Genomic DNA, 21,512 nt, shown 5'->3' with positions numbered 1-21,512 from the left:
CGGCGGCTCTGCCAGCACAGCCCAGCCCGCTGGCACTGCCAATCCCTGCAGGGCTCCCGGCCGGCAGCATCCATAAAAACCCCTCTGCCCGTGCCAATCCCTGCAGGGCTCCCGGCCGGCAGCATCCATAAAAACCCCTCTGCCCGTGCCAATCCCTGCAGGGCTCCCGGCCGGCAGCATCCATAAAAACCCCTCTGCCCGTGCCAATCCCTGCAGGGCTCCCGGCCGGCAGCATCCATAAAAACCCCTCTGCCCGTGCGGCCAGGCTGCGAGCGGGGCGGCGATGGCGCTGCGGGTAAGCGCTGGGGACAGGAGGTGACACCGCCCAGGATGGGTGAGGGTGGCAGCACGGCTCCGGCAGGGGGTGAAGGGAAGTGGAAGAGTGATAATAAATCCTCCTTTTAACCCCTCCGAGGGTCCAAGCTAGCTCAGGTCTTCTCAGGCTCTGGAGGAATATGTCATAGACAGGAAAAAGGACCCAAAAGAGGCTCTAACCCTTAGCTGCAGTAAGATGTTTATTCCAGGTGGTCTCCAGAGGGAAAGAGGGCGTGCACAGAGGAACAGGGTCTTTTCTCAGCTCTTGTCAGGGAGGGGCAAATTGGGACACAGCCAATGGGGTCAAAAAGGGAAGGAAGGGTCTAAGTACATGGTACAAGCTCTAGGGGTCCCTGAGGGGGGAGAAAGCATTCCCACAGGGGAATGTAACAGAAGAGAAGGGCTGGATAGGTGGAAATGCTGAGTAAAAGCACCTGAGGGGTGCTGCTTGCAGTGCTGCTGCTCTAGGTGACTCTGGTCCAGGCTGCTGCAAAGCTGAGTCCCGTGGTGCTGGGCAGTGGGACAGATTTTCATCCTGGTTGTGCCTGGTCTGGGGTGGTGCTGCCCTAAAGGCAGCAATTCTCACTTGGAGGGCTTTAGCTGAGACCTGTGTGCTGCCCTCCATCTCTGGGACAGCCAGCAGCCAAGAGGGAACGGAGAGCCCTTTGCTGTGTGTGTGGGGTGTCTCCTGCTGGGGTTGGTGTGATGATTACAAACTCTGGGGCGAGGAAAGCTGAACCTGCCTGCTGCCATCACCAATTGCTCATTGAATCCAGAGCTCAGCCAGCTCCAGCAGCTCTCTGTGTCTCACAGGGGTGAGCTCTGCTCAGAGCCTTCAGTGGCCACGTGTGGGGGTCCCTCCTAAAGCAGCACGAGGGTGTGAGGTTGGTCATCGCCTACTCCAGCCGAAATGTCTCAGCTCCTGCCCAAAAACATGCATATCCCAAAAAAGCGTTGGAAATAGGAACTCATGACAGAGAAAAAAATGGGGGAGTTGAAGTCTTGACATATAGGAAGGAAGGGAGGAAGGGAGACACAGGAACAAAACTGGACATGCCAAGGCTGGGGAAATTTTCCTAATGTGAGCAACAGGTTTGCGAGAGAGGATGCTCAGAGATGCAAAATCATGAGAGTGTTAAAAAAAAAAAAAAAAGTGGGGTGAAATGGCAAGAACCTCTTACTGAGTTATTTAACAAAATTATGAATTATTCAAAAAGGAACATTTTCCAGCTTAATTTATGCAAGTTTAACCTTGGAGATGGGGAGAGAGCAGGTGGAACAGGGGATCAGGCAGAAACTTGTGGGAAGAATCAGCCATGTAATGCTGGGTGAGCTCAGACTGGATGTCACTTTACACCTGTTCCTCTGCCTCAAAGCATCACAAAGTTTGCTGCTTCAGATTTTGTATTGTTCAGGTGCAGAGAGAAGCAGAATATCATTGTGTTCTGACAACAATGAAGGCTTTCAAGTTCCTCTTTAATTTTTGCTCTCTGATCCGGCTCAGCTCTTTACAAAAGACCTCGGGGACAATAAATCCCACCTCATCAACTGGATGTCACAGTCTTGACTTTTTATCAGTTTAGAGATTATTTAGGAGTGAGAAAAAGATGGGGATAGAGAATGTGCCTGTGTGGGAAGGGGAGAGGGAGAGGATGACAATGAAAATGTGAGAAAGAAGTGGAAGGACTGGGTGGGGCAGTGCATCTCTGCCACCTTGCCGTGTCCTTCTCCTTGTCTGCAGTTCGAGGCCCTGCACCCAGAGGGAATCTGTCCGGGATGGAGCATCGTGGTCAGGGGTGAGACCAGCTCCAGTTCAAGCATGTAAGGACACGCTCTGCTCCCAGCTCTCCTGGCTCACAAGGGCCAGAAGAATCCTTCACAGCTCTCCATCCCGTTTCTCTCACTCTCATAGGTTTGAAATTAATTTGCTCTGTGATCCCGGAGACCAAATCGCTCTCCACTTTAACCCTCGCTTCTCCAGCTCCAGGATCGTCTGCAACTCCTTCCTCAACAGCCACTGGGGGCAGGAGGAGGTGAACAACACCTTTCCCTTCACAGCAAAGGAGCCCTTTCAGGTAACCCTGTGCCACCCCAGGGGTCCCCTCAGGTGTAACAGGAATAACCCAGCCAGTACTGGGCTGCTCCCCATTGCCAACACCATGCTCAGCAACATCCCTTCCTTGCCTTTATCTCCTGTTAGTAATTCTGTTATAACCTGGTGGTTTATAACCAGCTCTGGCACAGACGTGCACAGCTCCAGCAATAGACCCAGGGTGCTGAATTTGTTTTCAGTTGAGGCTTTGCATTACCACCAGATTTTGTTATCGTGAAAGGAAAAACTCAGTTATTCCCTCTTTTTGCCCAGAGTGGGGTGACCAGGGTGTGTCAGCTCTGACAGGATTTGAAGTGGGTGGACAGATCCAGCAGCTCCCTGACATGACAGAAGCAAGGTCCAGTAAGGCCACATGAACTTCACACAATCTCTCTTTCAGGTTGAAATCTACTCTGACCTGGACTATTTCCACATTTTCATCAATGAAAACAAAGTCCTGCAGTACAAGCATCGGCAGAAGAACCTTTCATCCATCACCAAGCTGCAGATTCTCAATGATATTGACATTTCCTCTGTGGAAATCACCAAACGAGGTCTTTACTAGAGACCAGAGTTGGGACTCTCTCACAGTCCATTCCCCCTTAAGCTTCTGATTCGGCCAAGGATCATCTCCTCCCCCTTTCCACATGCCACCACCAACCAGGGAGAGAGCCACGTGTCCTCATATTGGAAGGGATGGCCATTCCCTCCACAAGCCACTGAGACAGCACCCAGCCACGCTGCTGCCCATAGCCCAGCCCATCAAAGACCTCCTGCCCCTACACCTTAGGCTGCACCACAGGCTTTGTGGGTCTGATCATCTCTGCTGCACATCAAAATCTGTCTTGACTAGTCTGGACACCTGAATGTTAGCTTAGAAATTGTGTTTGCCCAAGAGTAGGGTGTGAATGAGCATCAGTGCTCAGCTGGGCACATGGGGAATGTGGATGTTAGGGGTGGAAAGGGATGTTCCTTTCCAGGAGCTGGATAAGAATGATACCAATAAAATCAGCCAAGGAAATCCCTGCTGGGACAGCCCTCCCTGGGCAGATCCATCTCATCCTTCATTCCCTGCCAGCCCAGGCACCTGGCATGAGCAAGGGCTGGTGACTGGGCAGGAGGACACTGCTGAGGTCTGTGTGATTTTGGCACTGGGAAAACACTGCATTTTTGTTTTGAGGGCTAATGCAAGGTGAAGGTCCCTGGTATGCAGAAAGAAGAGTGTGATAAGATTCAGCTTGCCAGGTGTTGCCAGGAATTCCTTCCACCAGCTGAGAGATGTTTGCTCAGCTCTACTCCTGCCAGCTCCAGGCTCCTCAGACAGACCCCCAGGGTGATGTAGGGTGTCAGAGAAGGGCAAGAGCTTGAGGAGAGACATAAAAGCACATGGTTCCTCCACCATGCACCAGAAATGCAGCTGGACTCCAAACAAAAGGAACTGAGTAAACCAGGGTCTAGAGATTTTGATAAGCTTGGAATGAACAGAGTGCCTGGGGATATGAATGGGCAGCCTCTGGCTTTTCTCTGCTTTATTGTTTTCTTTTCTCCCCCTTTTTAGTTGTCTTTCAAAACAATCCCCTTATCCCTTGCACCCTCTTCTCTTTTCCAGGATCTTTCTTGGAGCACAACATATCTCTGATTCCTTGTCCAGGGCACAGCAGAGTAAAAGATGTTATTTTTACTTTGTTTCAATTACACGCATCATAAACAGCATAATGTCATAGTGTTAAATCTGAACAGGAACTTATTCCAAAAATGCAATTACAGCTGCCCCCTAATCACTCCTTTGTTCCTCAGATATAAGACAGAACACATTCCTGAGGGAAAAGGCAAAGATGATCCTGCCTTGCCAGTCATTGAGGAGAAATCACTTAATAAGGAGTCAGCCCTGATCCATCCTTGCCCTTGGGTGAGATCTCTGAAGGTTGCAGCTTTGCTCCAGCCTTTTCTCACTGCTCAAATTGGCCATTCCCAGCACTTCCTTCTATTTACAGTTTCAAGGGCTTGTGAGGAAGAGGTGAGTGTAGAAAACCGCAACACCTTCATGCCATAAACCTGACATTCATTAATCTGTTAAGAAGTTTGCAGTGCTTTTCCAGAGTATCAAGAGCACTAATAGCAACGGGCTTGTAACAAAGGGCTCTTTGGGAATACAAAACAATTCCAAATGGTACCTTTTCCCTCCAAAAAGAACAGAAAACACATTTTGGAAATGACAATGGTCTCAATGGCAAGTCAGGAAAGTTGGAAATGATGAGACTTCCTCTGGCCTGGAATAAATCCATCACCACCAGGACAAGAGAATCGACTCAAATTCTTGTTGTCATGATATAACCCAAGACTTCAACAAACTTTGCTCTCATGGCCACGCTCTCAGCAAAACAGGCACAAACCCAGACAAAGCCAGGCCTGCTGGGAGCTCTGTGTCATCCATCTGATAATGCTGAGCAGCATTTAAAAGAAATTGTCTTTTCTATTCATGCTTTTTTGGGGGCTGATAAAGACAGATCATTTTTCACAGAGGAAAAGTGACGAAATGATTTATAAGGGTAATATTTTGTGCTTATATGGCCATCAGCTGCATCTGTAGCCACTGCTGCAGAAACACCCCACAATTTCATTGTTCCCCAGAAACCAGCACAAAGGACCACAGACAAGCAGGGCAAAAACATTTCAAGTACAAATAAATAAAGAGATGCCACAAAAATCAGGCAGAGACAGGGATTATGCCCTGACTCCTGGACACAGCCCCCCCAGCTCCTGCCAGCAGCTGATCTCACTCCATTGCCATCTGCACCAGGAGAGCCCAATCTCTCCTGACACATCCCCAGCTCTGCTGCTGCCTTCAGGGTTTTATCTGCTGCCTCCTCCAGCCAAAACACAGCCAAGGGTGAAGGGGGTGGAGGAGCAAGAGAGGTCTGGGAATCTACAGAGCACTGCTGGAAGCAGAACTTCAGGGCTGGCTGTTTATAGCTGTTTTGCACGGTTTTATGGGGAATGAGATGCCCTCCAAGTCTGTGACCCTCATCTGTCTCTTGAGGAAAAACTCCAGAAAAAGATGAAGCCCTGCAATCACAATGGTCAATTAAACTCTCTGGAGCAGGCCTGGCACACCAGACCTGCAGAGAGGGGTCCTGTGCTGGTATTGGGGGGGTCAAACGGGACAAATTCATCCTTCTTCCAAATTTCAATCATTCTTCCTGTTCAGGATCTGGGGGTTGAAACTGGGGGGAGAACTGATAGAGACAAGCTCCTGCCCAGGGTATTTTTGGAGAGTGGAGGCCTTTTGAAGGGGAAGGGGCTGCAGCAGCTGGGGGTGCAGCACTGGAGGATTCCACGGGAATTTCACTGCCCAACCCCAAGGTCAAGCTCCATATTTTTGCTGTGGGCAGGTTCTGCAGAGGAGCCAGGAGAGAGAACATTGCTGTGGGGTGGGATAGGGACTGTCCTGGTCAGGATCTGCAGATAAAGCAGCAGTTGCTGCTTGTAAAGCTTACACAGACCAGGAAGGGATACCTGGGAAAGAGAGATGTCCATCAGGAGGCAAAGCTGACAGAAGTGATGACCTCCCACGTGGGCTCTCCCTTTCCCACACTTCTCCTCATTTGCACTGGATCTGCAGAGATCAGAAACCCTCTGGTTCATGCCCAGATCAACAGGGGAAAGTCAGGCTCATAATCCTTCGTGCTTGAGCTGTGCCAGAGCTGCAGGGGCCGCGGGCCCCTCTGGCAGAGTCACGGATCTCCTGTGGAGCATCTGCTGATGCATGATCAGAGCTGCTCCTTGGTGTCCCTGACAGCACAGGCAATCACCACACACCCCAGCAGCAAACTCCAGCAATTTCCTCACAGGCTGGTGAGCAAACAGCTCCCTCATCAGCCACAGGCACATCTCACCAGCCCAGGCACCGGCTGTGCCAGCCTCAGCAAGTGACAATTGAATATCAGCCTGGGTCCTGCCTGGAGGCAGGAAAGGTGTTGGGGGGAAAGGGCAAGGACTTGTTGCCAATGCAGTGGCAAAAACTTTTAGGAAAGTTCTAAAAAAGTAGAAAGTCACACAGGCTTCATCCGCCTGTACTCACTTTGATACCTTGATACCTTTTCTTTCAACACGACCACCCCTATACAAAAAAACCCCAAATCTACCAAATTTGATACTGGGGTTTAGCTACTTCCTCAGTGCTAGAAGGCAGCTCTGGTGAAGAAAGGCAGGATGCGGGCTGTTGTTAACCATTTAACTAAAAATTCCCTTTCTCCTCCCCTTTTGATGCCCCCCTGAGCATCTCCTGCTGGACAGCAGCTGGGCTGCAGCAGAGATCTTCTCCTCACTCACACTAAACAGCTTTTGTGGTGCAGCTCAGTGACCCTGACCCCTTGTCTGTGGCATCTCTAATTTCCCCCAGCCCCCAAGGGCTCTTTTCCCAGCACAGAAATACCTGCTAGGAGTGCAGAGCTCATCAGCAGTGACTTTCTGCATGGCATCTCTGAGTCCTTATCTAAGAGGCTGCTTACTCCACCCCTGGCTGCTCACAAGAGTCACAGGTGTTGCTGGCAGGACTGAGGAACAAGGGGGGCAAATTCAGCCTTTTTCTGAAGAGTGTGAGGAAAATAAAACCAGAGGAATGAGTAGTAACTCTCATTTCTGGTGGGGAGGAAGAATTTCTGATGCTACAGGCGGCCCCAGAATGCAGCTAGAAAAGAGTCTCTGCTGGAAAGCAGAGGGATATTTCTTTCATTGCAGTTAAAGAGAGGTCTTTAACTGCATAAAGCCACTTCAACTCACAGCATCTCCATCCAGAGCCAGCTCAGACACTAAGGCACACCTCCCAGCCCTGATTTGGTATGCATGGTGGCAGGTACCAGCTCCAGACATGAAAGGCTGGAGAGGGATTATTTTCTGAAAGAAAGGCTCCGGTCTAGAAGTTGAAGAATTGGAAGCTGATGGTATCACTTCATTTGGCAGCTGAGTTATTGTGCATCAATACTGCCTGAGGAAAGGGTGACAGAAATTAGCCTGATGCCCAGATTTGCTGGCCCTCCAGTCCCACAGTCTGTCCAAGACCCTCTTGCCAAAGCTAGATGCAATTTATCATTTTATTTCTTCAAGCTATATGGACATCAGCAGCCAAATCTCTGGTTTTAGCAGAGCACAACACAACAGACAGATCTGCGTGTTTTCCTCTGCACCATCACATTATTGTAGGATTTTGGGGTCTTCAAAAGCACTCATAAAGATCCAAGTAAACCATAAAAAGAACTATCATAACACCCTTGTGCAGCTGAGGGAGCCAAGGCACTTGCAGGAAATGAGAGCAGAAAAGGAAGGAGGGAACCAGGTGTTTTGTGTTTTTGTCTCCAGCCTGGTGCTCTCACGCTGCAGCTCTAACCCTGACTCTGGAGCCTATGGTTAGGTCGGGCTGGGACTTTTCATCATCTGTGAGGTGCTGCCCCAAGCCTGAATGAACCAACAGGCCCCGTGATGAACCCCTCCAAGCTGCACAGCTGAGCCAGGCCCTTGTCTCCTGTGAGGCCAGGGCTGCTGAGCAGCTCACCAGCCCAAGGAGCTCCCATCGCTCTGCTCTCCAGACTAATCAGCATTTTCCTAGCTTTGTTTCATGCTCCAGCCCACAAAATGATGAAAGAGCCACCAACAAACCCTTCATTTTCCTCCCCTTCCTTGATACATCCCATTTCCAAAGGCTTGGCAACTGCTGTGTGATCTGTGGCACGAAGATCTTTCTGGTTTTAGAAATTGGGAGTAAAACTGAGATGCAGTTATTTCACCTTGTCACCTCCTCTGCCTTTGTGCTGAGCTGCAGCTATTGTCAGCTTTCATTTCCTGAATTTACTCTGAGCTGTGAACACACACTGGAAGCAGAAAGACAGGCACAGTCAGTGATGAGAGGGCAGTGATTGTACTTCCAGTAAATTGCTTGAGCCTCCACATGAGTCACTGCACAGAGAGAGGTGAGGCATTAAGGAGAAAAAAGTTTGCAACTGATCCTGACAAGAGTTTAACAGGCCCTCAAAGCCTCTGCCTGCCTGGTTTTCTTTAGTTGTGGGGATTCCTTCTAAAACACTCCTGAAAATAAATAACAATTCACGGGTTATCTTACACTGTGAAAACACTGGGGAATATTCAGAACTGGAATCACATCTCTCCCTGCTTCCCTGCTCATCCTCTCTTGAATGCAGAGAGCACAAATCCTAAGAATGTCCTGACTGCAAGTATAAAATATAGGAAAGCTGATTTTTAAACACATAACACCTGACTGATCACTAAGCCCTTGTTGCAAATGTGCTCAAGTTCTAATTCTTATTGCAGCCTGATCCCTGAGGTACCTGCTTTGTGACAGCTACTGACAAAGTATCACCTAGGCTGAGAGTAACTTATTTCACTCAGAAAGATAAACTCCCTCCTATTGTATTATCTAAAATATTTCTCTCTTTTCTAATACTAGCAGATGTGGGCCCTGAGAGTGTTTTTTTTTCTGCAGAGCCTTTCTTTCCTGCCTCCCCTCATTTCCACTCTGCAAGCCTCTGCAGCTGGGAAAAGGCAAAACAGTGGCAAATTTAAAGCCTTTGTCAGACTTCCCCCAGATGGCAATCAGCTGATGAAACCCAGGAAGATTTGTCATCTAAAAAGCCCTTTATTAGCCTGTTGCACCTGGGTATAGAGCACCAAGGGAGATGGATTGATATTCAAATGTGGAGCGTGCAGGTAGAAGGATGGAGGGAGGATTTCACAGCCCCTGCTCACAATGCTGCTTCACTCCTTGGTGGCATCAGTGGGAAACTGCTTGGAGTCATAACAGGATGAAATGCAACCCCACAAACCTGCTCAGAGCACCAGATCCCCTCAATCACCAAATCTGCTCATTTTGGGCTCTGCTTTCAGTCTGGTTCTAAACATTCCCCCCAAGGGTTTGTGGTGTCTGTTCTGAGCAAGAGGGTGGGAGCACCACACAAAACATGGGGATGGAGGAAATCCCATTATTGCTTCAGAGGATCCTAGATCCCAGCCCCGGGAAAGAAGGGCTGAATGAATGCAGGCAGTGTTAGAGAGCTGCTTTGCTTGTCAGCTGCCTCCTCTGCCAAGCCCTGGCACTCGTAACTTCTCAAAGCCTTGACCTGATGGTCATTACCACTTCAAAATCTTCTCTGTAAATGTGTGCAGCGATTTAGGGAGTCACAGCGCTGATTTCTCCTTAAAACACTCACTTTGTTACTCATTACACATCCATTCAGGATCCTCCACTTAATGAGAGAGGGTCAAGGTCACTTGGTGTGGGCCTGGGTTTAAACAGGGCCTCTGCTGGAGCATGTTTAGCCCTGCATTCCCAGCCTGCCACTTGCCTGAACTCCTGCAAAAACCACAAGCAAAGATGTCTGAAAGACAGAATTTTCAATCACTCCAATGCCAAAATGGTGTTTCATTGTTCTTGAGCTGGTGAGCATTGTATTAGACAAATTCTTCTGTGCAAAATTATCTTTTTCTTTCAGCTGCTGCATTTCCGGAGCACTCGATCTAAAAGGCATCCAATAAAAAGGACAGAAGATATGGAATTTGGCACATATCTGTTTATGAAAACAGACCAGTGGATATTCTCAGACATAAAAATGCGCACATTCCCCATTTAAAATCCTCCAAAGGACACTGGAGATAGTTTAAATGTTTCATTCTTTGATTGGGGGAAGACTAGTGGGAGAACAAAGATTTTCACTCTCATGGAAGTAATTACAAACAACAAACATCAATTCCCAGATGATTTTTATTTGCTTCGCTATTTCACTTTCAAAGAATCTGAAGTGCACTTGGCACCTCCTCTGCATTGGCTTTGATTGTGAGCAGCGCCAGCCTCTTATCTCCTCCTGGATTCGCTGCAGCATCAGAGCTCTGACATCTGTGAATGTCACACGGGAGCTGTGACGACCACCTGGACCACGGGGACAGAAAGAGTTCGTGTCGTCCCCAAAACCGCGGTGCCGGAGCGGGGACGGAGCTGTCACCAGCAGAGGGAGCGGCAAAGCCGGCTCAGAGATCCCTGGGCCGGCGGCTCAGAGGATTTGGGGAGTTTTGATGCTGAGTTAGGGATTTATAAAGAAAATGCCCCAGAGAAAGGTAGATAGGGTTTTTTTAATCCAATGTTAACACACGGTGATGTTGTTACTCTATCCTGATGGCAAGAGAGCCGGGTTTCGGTGTCACTCGTGGTTATCTCAGTGTTAGGAATGCTCACACACAGCTCCACAGCAGGGTCCTGGCAGGGGGAAGGAGTGTGCACAGCAGCGGGGCTGGGGGAGGGCTGGGGCAGTCCCCCAGCCCCGAGGTCCTCCTGTGCCATCGGTCAAAAATGTGAGAGGCAGAAATGGCAAGTGGCAGTGAAGGTGGGTTTTATCCAGTGCTTTCCAAGGGCACTCTAAGCAGCACCTCCCGGCAAAATCAAGGGGGAAACGATTTCACCAGTGCTCACCCCTAACACCCTGGAATGTGCTCCTAGCTCACCCAGCACAAGCAGCACCATTGGCAATCTGTCCTGCTAGCACCAATCCAGCCCTGCTTGACTGAGACAAGCCCTAATTTTGTTTCACCTCTGTGAAGTGGGCAAACCCCATCCCACCTACCTGCTGGGCAAGCACAGGAGATGAGATCTCCAGCTATGCCAGCTGAGACACACCAGGCACGTCGGGATGGGCACTGGGAGAAAGCCAAGAGAGCCAAGTGCCCTTTGGTCTGGTTCCAGCCATCACACAGAGGTCAGGGATGCAGATAAATTGGGGACCACACAGGGGATGCTGTGCATCCCCCAAATCCTGGCAGGGAGCCTGGGTAGCAGGAAAGGTTAGAGTAGGGAGGGCATGTGAGCTACTGCAAGTAGATGCACAACCAGACGATTTGCTTTAGCTTCACACTCTCAAGGTCCAGCACAAGCTGGAAAATCCTCAGGGTTTCCTGACTTTACATGCGTTGTTGGGACAGGGGGAGCATCGCTGTGGCTCTGTGTGATACCCAGACTGCTGCAGTGGGAGCAGGGAGGTTGTGCTGAGGCAGCAAAGCTAAATTTGCCCTGGCCAGGGACTCTGATGCGCAGTGGGCAGGGCAGGCTTGGGCACATGTAGCTGGCATGGGAAATGTGAGGTTTTTTGAGATTCTGGCAAAGCCCCAAAGTGGCTGACTCACTCCTCTCAGGTCAGTTGTTCACAGCTGTAACTCCAGTGAGACCAGTGGGTTATTTCTGATGTGCTTTGCTGTATGATCACAGCCCAGCCCATTGCCCTTGCTGCTGAAGGATGGCTCCTGTCTCCAGCGGACTTTATTTAGCTTCCACTTCAAAGCTGTTCTGTATGAGGTAAACCAATGTGAAAAGGGTACAGCATTTCTTTTATTTGGAGATTCCCCATCTTGAGTTACTTTGAACTTGTTAGAATCAATGAACTCGTTATAATCAATGCCCTGTGCTCTCTGTCAGCTGCACACCATGCATGGATTCATCATTTGCTGCTAGAGATGACTTGGCACTTGTGAGTTTTGTCAATGGATGCAAAAGCAGATTCATTCTAATTATATCGAACCATTGATTAACTTAGTAATTTAGTCTTGAAGTCCTAAAGGTTTCTCAGCAGTAAATCATGTGAGTTACAAATAAAGTGCACCAAGGAGAAAATAAAAGAAGTTAAATATATTTATTAGCTTGAACATTTGGAAGGCAACTACCTGAACAAAGCAAGCCCTGGCACATTTCAGCCCTCTCTCCTCTTGTACTCTGTTAATACCCTACTAAAAATGTTGACTTAAACACCTCCATCCTGTGTTTTCCATGTGTCATGGCAGGTCTGCTGTGGGGAGGCTGTCAGAGGCTGGCAAGGGCTCTGGTGAATGGAGAATTCCAATTGCCAGCCCCGAGCCTGGTCTCTGTAGTTGCCTCACTGCAAAAGATCTCTCTGCTTGTGGAGCAGCTGTGAAACTGCAGCAGGTTTTAGGTATCCACGGGAGTACCCATGCACTTCACTGTGTGGTAGGATGTGTACCTTGTGCTCTGGGCAACACTCTGCAATTAGTGTGTGGAAGTTGTTTGTCTCTGAAGAGCTGTAAATACACAAACACAAAACTGGAGGAGAATGAGCAGCTACACGCTTAGAGCAGATGCATGCTCACGCAGGAGAGGTTTGCAGGCTGGTCACATCCGCCTGCCACCCCTCCCCAGTGCAGCGCCACCACTGATCTTTCTTTCATTTCACGTAAGGCTGACCAAAAATATTTACTTTATTCTTTTGCATGCATAGAATAAAAAGGATGGGGAATTTCCCAGTGAAATCAAGGGCATTCACCGTTCAGTGACAAACAGCCTCCACTGGGCTGCGTTTGTTACTTTGCTCTCCCTCGGAGAAAGCAAAGAAAGAGAATAAACCTTAAACATTTCAGGCAGAGGTATGAAATCCTCTCACCAAACATTTTCCCCTGTGGTACATTGGCATCCTCTGAGCACCTCCAGTCAAAAGTTCCATTTTACAAACCAGCCTTGCTCCCCAAACAAGCACTTCAACTTTTCAAGACACTTTTCCCATAAATGTTCCTTTCCCCCATTCCTTCAGTTTAATGGAAATCACCAGAAGTTGGGGTTCTTCGTTCGGCGGAGTTCCCATCACACCTGTGGTGTTGTTAACCCTTGGCGTGCCGGGATCCTCCAGGAGCTCAGGACGGTGGGGGATGTTAGAGTAGAAGTGAAGCGCCCGGGATCCTCCCGGCTCTGCTACAGCCGAACCCAGGGACCCCGGGAGAGGAGGAGGAGGAGGAGGAGGAGGAGGAGGAGGCGACCATCCGGAATAGCCCACGGGTGTAGCAGCCCCGCCCGGTGCCTGCCCGGTCCGTGCCCGGTCCCTGCCCGGCCCGGGCGGAGCTGTCCCTTCAGCACCACGGCCGGGCCGCTCCTGGCTCCGGGCGGGAGGGGCGGGGGCACGGTTCGGTTCGGCTTAACCTATCCCGGGCCGGCCCGGGCAGGGGCTCGCTTCGTGCCAGCTTGGCCTGTCCCGGGCCGGCGGAGGGGCGAGGGGCTCCTTTGCGGGGGGACAATGAGGGTGTGTGCGAGTTCCTGGGGTGCAGAGGGGCTGCGGGGGCTGAGCCGCACCTGCGTGTGCGGGGAGGGGGGCACGGGAAGGGTCTGGGGGGGCAAAGCGGGCTCGGAGATGAGGGGATGGGTGCGGGGATGGGTGCGGGGATGGGTGCGGGAATGGGTGCGGGGGAGGGTGCGGGGGTGGGGGAGCGGGGCTGTGGATGCTCAGGGCACCTGTAGGAAGGTGCGTGCAGCCGAGTGTGTGCAAAGGGAGCGAGCGCAGAATGTGCGGGTCTGCTGGGGTCCGTGCGGGAGTTGCAGAACAGGACTCTCTGTGTGGCTTTGTGAGTGTGCGGGGAGTTCTAGGTATGCGGGCTGTGCGGAGCTGTGTGCGGGGCTGTGTGCGGGCTGTGCAGGGCTGTGTGTTGGGCTGTGTGGGGGGCTGTGCGGGGCTGTGTTCAGGCTGTGTGCGGGCTGTGTGCGGGGTTTTGTGCGGGCTGTGCGGGGCTCTGCAGCGTGTGCGCGCCGCGGGGTGTGCGCGGGCTGGCGGAGCGGTGGGTGCGTGGGTGCGAGCACGCGCGTGTGGCAGCGGGTCGGGCGCTGCCTCCGCACACACGCACGGACACGGGGACACACGGACACACGGACACGGGGACACACAGACACACGGACACACGCACATCCACGGCAGAGCTGCCGGCGGGAGGAGCCCGGCCGGTGCTGCTTGCCCTCCGCCCGGTGAGTGCCGCCGCGCCGCGGGACCGGGGAGAGACGGGGAACCGGGGAGAACGGGGGGAACCGGGGAGAACCGGGGAAACCGGGGGAACCGGGGGAACCGGGGGAACCGGGGGAACCGCGGGCCTGGGGACAGCTCGGGGCAGAGGTCCGGCAGTGCGGCCGCGGGACACTCAACTTTCCGAGGAAGGAGGGAGTGAAGGACCGAGGGAGCGGGGGGGAGTGGCTGCGGACCCAGGCTGGGGCTGCTCTTCGGGCTGCGGGGGGACCGCGGCTCCTTCCCCTCCCAGCGGAGGCTCCTTCTCTCCGCGGCCGGGCAGGGGCTCCCGCCGGCCCCACCGCTGCCAGACCGGTGTCAGTGCTGGTGCCGGTGTCGGTGTCGGTGCCGGTGCCGGCGCCGGTGTCGGTGTCGGTGGCGGTGCCGGTGCAGGTGCCGGTGCCGGTGCCGCGCTGCCCAGCCCGGCCGCCCCGCGCTACGGCGGCTCCTCAACTAAGTTGCGGATAAGCCTCTGCTGGCCCGGCAGCTCCCCGCGAAGGGCGATCGCTGCCCCGAGCCGCTGCTGACCCCCCCTTCTCCACACCCTCTCTTGCAGGCAGGGCTGATCCCAGCTCACCATGTCCGGAGCACTGGAAGCAGCGCAGAAGGCTCTGCTCTGTTAGCCCAGGTTGCCCGGGGGGGACTCAGCCATGGATTTGTCCCCCCCAGAACCAGGGACCCCCCCTGACTCTCTGCAGCTTTGGCAGCAGGAGAACCAGACTCAAGGTGGGCTCTGGAATGGCAGCCAGGAGCTGGGGTGGGAAGAGCTGGAGAAGATGCTCTTCCTCTTTGCAAAGGAGCCTGTCACCATCAGCCTCACGGTGATGTACTTGGTGTCCTTTGTGGTGGGCTTCGTGGGCAACACCATGTCCATCAGGGTGCTGACCCGCAAGCGCCGCAGTCGGGTGTCCAGCCTGAGCGCCACCCGCAGCCTCCTCATCAACCTGGCGGTGTGTGACCTCATGGTGGTGTGCATCTGCATGCCCATCACCGTGGGCAACCTCATCTACAAGGCCTGGGTGTACGGGGACTTCCTCTGCAGGGCAGTGCCCTTCATCCAGGCTGTTTCTGTGTCTGCCAGCGTGCTCAGCCTGACGGTCATCAGCGTGAACCGCTACTACAGCGTGCACAACCCGCTCAACGCCCGCTCCTTCTTCACCCAGAGGAGGATCCTCAGCACCATCCTGCTGGTGTGGCTGCTGTCCTCAGGGATATGCATGCCCCTCATCTTCATGAACAAACGGGATGAGATCGGGGTGGTGGAGGGCTTGCCCCTGGTGTTCTCCATCTGCAGGGAGATCTGGCCTCAGGAGAGGCTCAAGCAAGCCTACAACTTCCTGCTCTTCTGCGCCCTGTACTGCCTGCCCGTGCTGTTCAACATGGTCATCTGCTTCCTGACGGTGCGGCGCCTGTGGAGCCGCAGCAGCCAGCTGAAGGAGAGCTCTGCCCTGAACCGATCCCTGCCCGCCTCCAGGCTGAAGATCCGCAGGAAGGTGGCACAGATGGTGGTGGCCCTGGTCCTGCTCTTCGCCATCTCTTGGCTGCCCGTCTACCTGATGGACATCTGGATTGATTTCAACATCCCCAAATCTTTGCAGGACGTGACTCCTTCTCCTTGGATCCTGCAGCTCAGACCTTTTGCCCAGTGGCTTGGCCTCACCAATTCCAGCCTCAACCCTATATGCTACTGCTTCGTTGGGAACCTCTACAGATCAGCCAAGGAAATGAAGAGCAAATACCACCAAAGGATGGTCTCTCTCTTTAACTTCTCTCTGTCTGAAGGGAAAACTCATTCCTCAGTCCCAGAGCTGCTCTCTTACCAGAGTTCAGTGGAGCCTGCAAGGAAAGGACTCTCCACCACCCCCTCCATGGACAGGAGATGTCAGGGAACCCATGGCCATAAGAACAAGTGTGGACACGTGAACTCCTGCCAGCATCCACCTCTGAATACTGTCTCCAGTGAGAACACTTCCTTGTAATTCTGCTCAGGAAGTGCCACTCATACCCTCATCTGCATTTAAGGACTCCAGAGATCTTTCTGAACCCGCTATTTTAAATGATGGAAAAGAGCTTTCTTCTAATAACTCTCAATACCTGTTCGAAAGTGCTGTGACAGGGAAAGAAACAGGTAATGAGATAAAAAAATGACGTATTTTAACTCAGATTATTTTTACTGGGGACAACTGGATGTGCAGCCCGTTGCCCAGTCAACAGTCACATAATTAGACAGATCAAGTTCCCAACGAGTGAGCTCTCCCTGCAGCTCCATCCCTGGATGCAGAGATGCTGTTTGGATACAGCAACGATTTGACTGCTTGCTGCTGCTCACACTTGCTGATGAAGAGCAGCGACAAGAGGCACTCTGTGCTCCAGATCCATCACTTGTAGTTGCAAGCAGTGAAGAAAAGCTGGAAACAGCATCATAAAAAGTAATGGTAAATGGAGAATTTCACACACTTTACCACTTGAGATTTCATTGTCTGCTTATATTGTTTCACTCCTCCACGCAAATAAATTCTCCTTATGTGAAGAGACCATGCCAGAAGTACTAAAGCAACCATCACCATTCCACATTTGGGAATTCAGAAGGGATAATGTGGCCTCAGAGGTGATTTAGGAAATGAAACAGGAAAATATTTTTTTGGCCATCAGCTGTCTTTCTTATAGCGGTGCTTCTGTGTGTGGAGTGGAAAGGACTGGGCATCTATTAACATGATTTGCACTTGAAAAACCAGCCTTGTTCAATTGTGTCTGTACCAAACAAAGTCAATGGCATGTGAAAATAAAAATAGAAAATGGTTTATAGCTAATAAAATCAGAAACAACTAATGCAATGCTGCTTGTCTGGGAAGGAGCAAATCAAAGTGCTTGCTTTTCCTGAGCATCACAAGTAGGTTAAAACCTATTTCGTCCATCTTCTCCTTTAAAGGAGACTTTGATAAATAAATTGTATACTTTTATTCTGTTAGCATTGAAAGATTCCAGTAAAGCATGAGCATTCTGTTGTTCTGAGCACTGGATCTGTATGAACAAAGGAGACCTTTCTCCCCAAGATCTGAGAGAAAACACATCAGAACTGGCAACAGGTAGGAGGCAAAAAAAAATCCAACAAAGATCCAAAAGGCTGGAATGATACCAGAGATGAACCCCTTCCCTGCTCCATGCCAGGGGAGAGGGGATGTGCCCCATCTCCTGGTGCCACAAGAGCCCATGCCCAGCTGCTTGTGCCCCAGCACCTGGCACAGCAGGTTTGTCCTCTTAGCAAAGCCCAGACTGAACACAGCAGTGTCCCTGCGAGAGGATTTGGAATTTAAAGGAACTCAGGTTTCTGACAACTAGAGGCTTAAAAAAAAAATTATTATTATTATTACTGAAAAAGGGAAGGATGTTTAAGGAAATCCAATATTCATATTTCATCCCCGGTGCCTTCCAGGGGTCCTTTTGTTGCCCAAAAAATAGAGACAAGAAAATAGCCATTGAACCTAACCCTTGTAATGATGGCTCAATAGCGTTTAATGTTAACAATGATGTGCCTGGGAAGTGAAAGGTTCCTCCTTACCAGGCAGTGCCATCATCAATTTGTATTCTCTTTATATGAATGAACAAGACATTACAACTATCCAGATTTGTGGCTTTTATGTGTGCCAGAGATGAGAACATCTGCGTGTTTGCAGGTGATATAGGAGTGTACCTACTGCCTGATCTTTCACTAGCTGTGCAGAAAAGACTGTAGAGATTTTATTTTCTCTTTCAAGGCGTATTTTTAGGGCTGGCAAAATGTGGCAGACTGAGGAGCGTCAAAAGCTCACTCTGAATGCCCACTGATTCCACGACTGTAGAAAGATGTTCTCCATCCCCAGACTAAATGTAACACAATATTGTAACCCCTACATTGCCCTGACCTATATATTTAATCCTGCCCTGAATAAACTACAATGAAAGGACCATGGAGGTGCCAGACCAGCTCCATTCCCCGTGGTGACCTGGCTCTGAAAATGGACAGGATCAAGTGATGCAGTCAAAGATGCAAGACATCCATATTTTAAAATATCCCAGAGGACAAATCTTTTCTCTGAATTCATGAGCCAATGCCTGGGTCCTGCCTGGAAGTCCCTGCCCTCCATGGAAGCAGAAATAGCAAAGTCTGTGTTCTCCTCGGTGTACCTGGGCCTTCCCCTCCTGACACAGGTGCCTGTGCCTTCCTCCTGCCCCACAGCACTCCTGACCCCTGAGATTCACAGTGCCAAAAGTCACTTCCACTGGGCAAGGTTATCTCCTCTTCACACTCCTGAATGTAATTTCCACTTTTGTTCAGTGTCCCAGTTTTCCTATAATAAAGTCAAATTGCTCACTTAACTCCTCTTTTTCTCCTTGGTTGCTTCTTCTCCATCCCCCACACTCCAACCACTTCTCCACCGTCTCTGCAGTGAAACCTCCCCCTGCTTTTCCCTGTTATCTCCCTCTGCCCGTGAATTCCCTTCACTCTAATGACCCAGTCATGTTTTCACTCCCCTGATGAAAAATCCCTTCGTGCCCTGCTGATCTGGATGGTCTTTTTGTGCTGCAGACACCTGTTTGCTGTGCAGAACACTGATTTATTTTGCAGGGCTTTACCCGGCAGCTGCCAGGTAGTAATGGATTTCGGTCACTCTCACCCAAGGGTAAATGAGAGGCAGTGACGTCAATGTGGAAGCCACACAGCATCCTGTGGGCTGCCCGGGCTCTGGCAGTGATTTTATTAACCTGAACAGGTCTGTGGAACTCAGCAGTGCCTGGCTGACTCATCCTGGATCCCAGAGAGGTGAAACCTCAGCATTCGGGAAGGTGGCTTCTTCCCTCTTCTATCTGATAAAAGACCTCTTTATATTTAGGGCTGACAAGACATCTGAGTGTCCTCCAGGCCACACAAGCTCCTCGTTTCAGGTGACAGGCACTTTCACAGGCATTCAAGGGACTCCTGGTCCTTCGAGGAACAGGGAGCAGACACAGCTCTGGTGGGGAACACAGGTGATTTCCTGACAGGAGCTCCAGCAGAATGTCTCGCACTCAGTGTGGGGTGGAAGAAATGTGTTTCTCTCTAAATGTGCCCAGGCAGACTGGAAATGTGAATTTTAGGTGTCTCAAGGACAGTGTTTTCCCACTGCAGTGCTGCTAATGCATCTCAGTCCCACTCTTCCCCCATGGGTCTTTCTTCTCTGCTTTCCTGTTTAAATCAATACAAGCATTTTACCACGTTACCAAAATAGGATGTTTGGAGCAGCCTTTCTTAGAACCACTGAATCATTTGGGTTGGAAAAGACCTCCAAGATCATCAAGTCCAGCCATTAACCCTGCACTGCCAGGCCCCCACCACACCATGTTCCAAAGTGCCACATCCTTTAAATCCCTCCCGGGATGGGCACTCCACCACTGCCCTGGGCAGCCTGTTCCAGTGCTTGAATCCTTTTGCTGTGGTAAGGACTCACAGGCAGCTGCTGCTCAGTAACCCTCTCAGGCATATTCCATCATCTATTCTCGTGCTGTCAGTACTGGCTCAAAGATGAGACAGGTTTATTTTCTGGGAACCACCAGGGAGAGGGAAAAGAGACAATCTTTTGTAGCAGGTATCACTGGGGTACCTACAATCATGACTGCTACGTAGCCTTCATATGGAGATTGATGAATCATTGTTCCTTATAACAAAACACTCAGGGGAAGCCAGTGAAAGGATTATGTAGGATGTGTGGTGTCAAGCAGCACCTCTTCCCTCTCTCTTCTTCTCTTCTCTTCTCTTCTCTTCTCTTCTCTTCTCTTCTCTTCTCTTCTCTTCTCTTCTCTTCTCTTCTCTTCTCTTCTCTTCTCTTCTCTTCTCTTCTCTTCTCTTCTCTTCTCTTCTCTTCTCTTCTCTTCTCTTCTCTTCTCTTCTCTTCTCTTCTCTTCTCTTCTCTTCTCTTCTCTTCTCTTCTCTTCTCTTCTCTTCTCTTCTCTTCTCTTCTCTTCTCTTCTCTTCTCTTCTCTTCTCTTCTCTTCTCTTCTCTTCTCTTCTCTTCTCTTCTCTTCTCTTCTCTTCTCTTCTCTTCTCTTCTCTTCTCTTCTCTTCTCTTCTCTTCTCTTCTCTTCTCTTCTCTTCTCACACCGTGGCAGCTGCTGGGCTCACAGGCAGAGGAAGTGGTGAGGACTGAAAGCAGTAAAAATTGTTCAAGAGAAGAGGACCCTTCACAGCAGGAAAGGCCATCAGCAGCTCTTCAAATCAATGATGAAACTTCTGATCCAGAGTACTTTGGGTGTACAACCTGTAATTTCCATCTTGCTCCTTCCCAGGACGTGCTCCCAGCCCTCACTGGGAGATGGTTGCTGGGCTGAGCATGGTTTGATCTATTCATACCCTGGTTCTTACACCCCTGTGAAAAATCCCTCCACATTACAGAGCGAGGGAAGAGCAGAGGATGATTTCAGACCTGGAAAAGTTCGATCAGTGGTAAAGCTTTGCAAGGCACAGTCACCTGGAGGTAGGGCAGGTTAATGCTGACACAGCACAGAGAAATGCTCACTCAGGCACTTCCAGAGCCAGAGCTGAGGAGCCCCAGGGGATGGAGCATGGTGCCCACTGCAGTGCAACACAACAGAATCAACAGATCCATCCCTCTTCCAATATTCATCAGCCCTCCCAAGGGGTCAGCACTTGCACTGCAACGTCCCAGAAAGAATAATGCCCTCCAAAGGGAAACTCCTGCCTGCTGGTATTTTACACACCATTCTTAGAGATGCTGGCATTCAAAATAGGATGGAAGCTGGCTGGCAGGTTATCCACAACACCAGCAGCCCCAGCATAATTCCTCCTGCACCCCCTTCACCCCAGCACACCCCACAACCACATCTGAGCTCTTCTGACTTGAAATATCTAAATGAACAGGGAGACTGCCTGGGTTTCTAGTGTGTTGTGATGCCCCTGCAAAGAATCAGAGAAGTATCACTGTGAATCTTCTAGGAAAAACCAGTGCCCTTAAGTTTACATTTTTGATTATATTTGTCATGAAAATAAATCACTGGCAGCTGCTGAAAGAGCTGCTATGAGCAGGTACAACCAAAGAGGTTGGTGGAGCCCTCTGGGAAACTCAGCCTCCAGGAAAGTACTGCTTGCCTGGCGTGTCTAGGGATCATATAAAACTCTTCCCAGAATTTCTGGGGATGAATGAATACTGGTTAGGTCTGCCCAGGGGCACAGAAACTGCAGTAGTTGCTTTCTCTGCCTGCTAAACATCTTTAGGCAAAGCCCTCAGACTCAGAACTGACACAACAGAGCT

General features: G+C 50.7%; 2 protein-coding genes across 2 annotated transcripts; both read left to right on the top strand.

Annotated features, from left to right (window-relative positions):
• Positions 1–283: 283 nt before the first annotated feature.
• Positions 284–2,972, top strand: GRIFIN (galectin-related inter-fiber protein). The gene is made up of 4 exons (XM_063414782.1): positions 284–315; positions 1,954–2,136; positions 2,228–2,390; positions 2,808–2,972. The coding sequence occupies exons 1-4, from the start codon at positions 284–286 to the stop codon at positions 2,970–2,972; spliced, it is 543 nt and encodes a 180-aa protein (XP_063270852.1).
• Positions 2,973–14,879: 11,907 nt separating this feature from the next.
• On the top strand, positions 14,880–16,208 carry LOC134559551 (QRFP-like peptide receptor). Its single transcript, XM_063414419.1, has one exon. It carries the CDS (start codon positions 14,880–14,882, stop codon positions 16,206–16,208), a length of 1,329 nt encoding a protein of 442 aa, XP_063270489.1.
• Positions 16,209–21,512: the final 5,304 nt, after the last annotated feature.

The sequence above is a fragment of the Prinia subflava genome, chromosome 17, assembly GCF_021018805.1.
Source record: "Prinia subflava isolate CZ2003 ecotype Zambia chromosome 17, Cam_Psub_1.2, whole genome shotgun sequence".
In the NCBI taxonomy this organism is placed as follows: Eukaryota; Metazoa; Chordata; class Aves; order Passeriformes; family Cisticolidae; genus Prinia; species Prinia subflava.
This window is presented reverse-complemented; position numbering and strand designations above follow the sequence as displayed.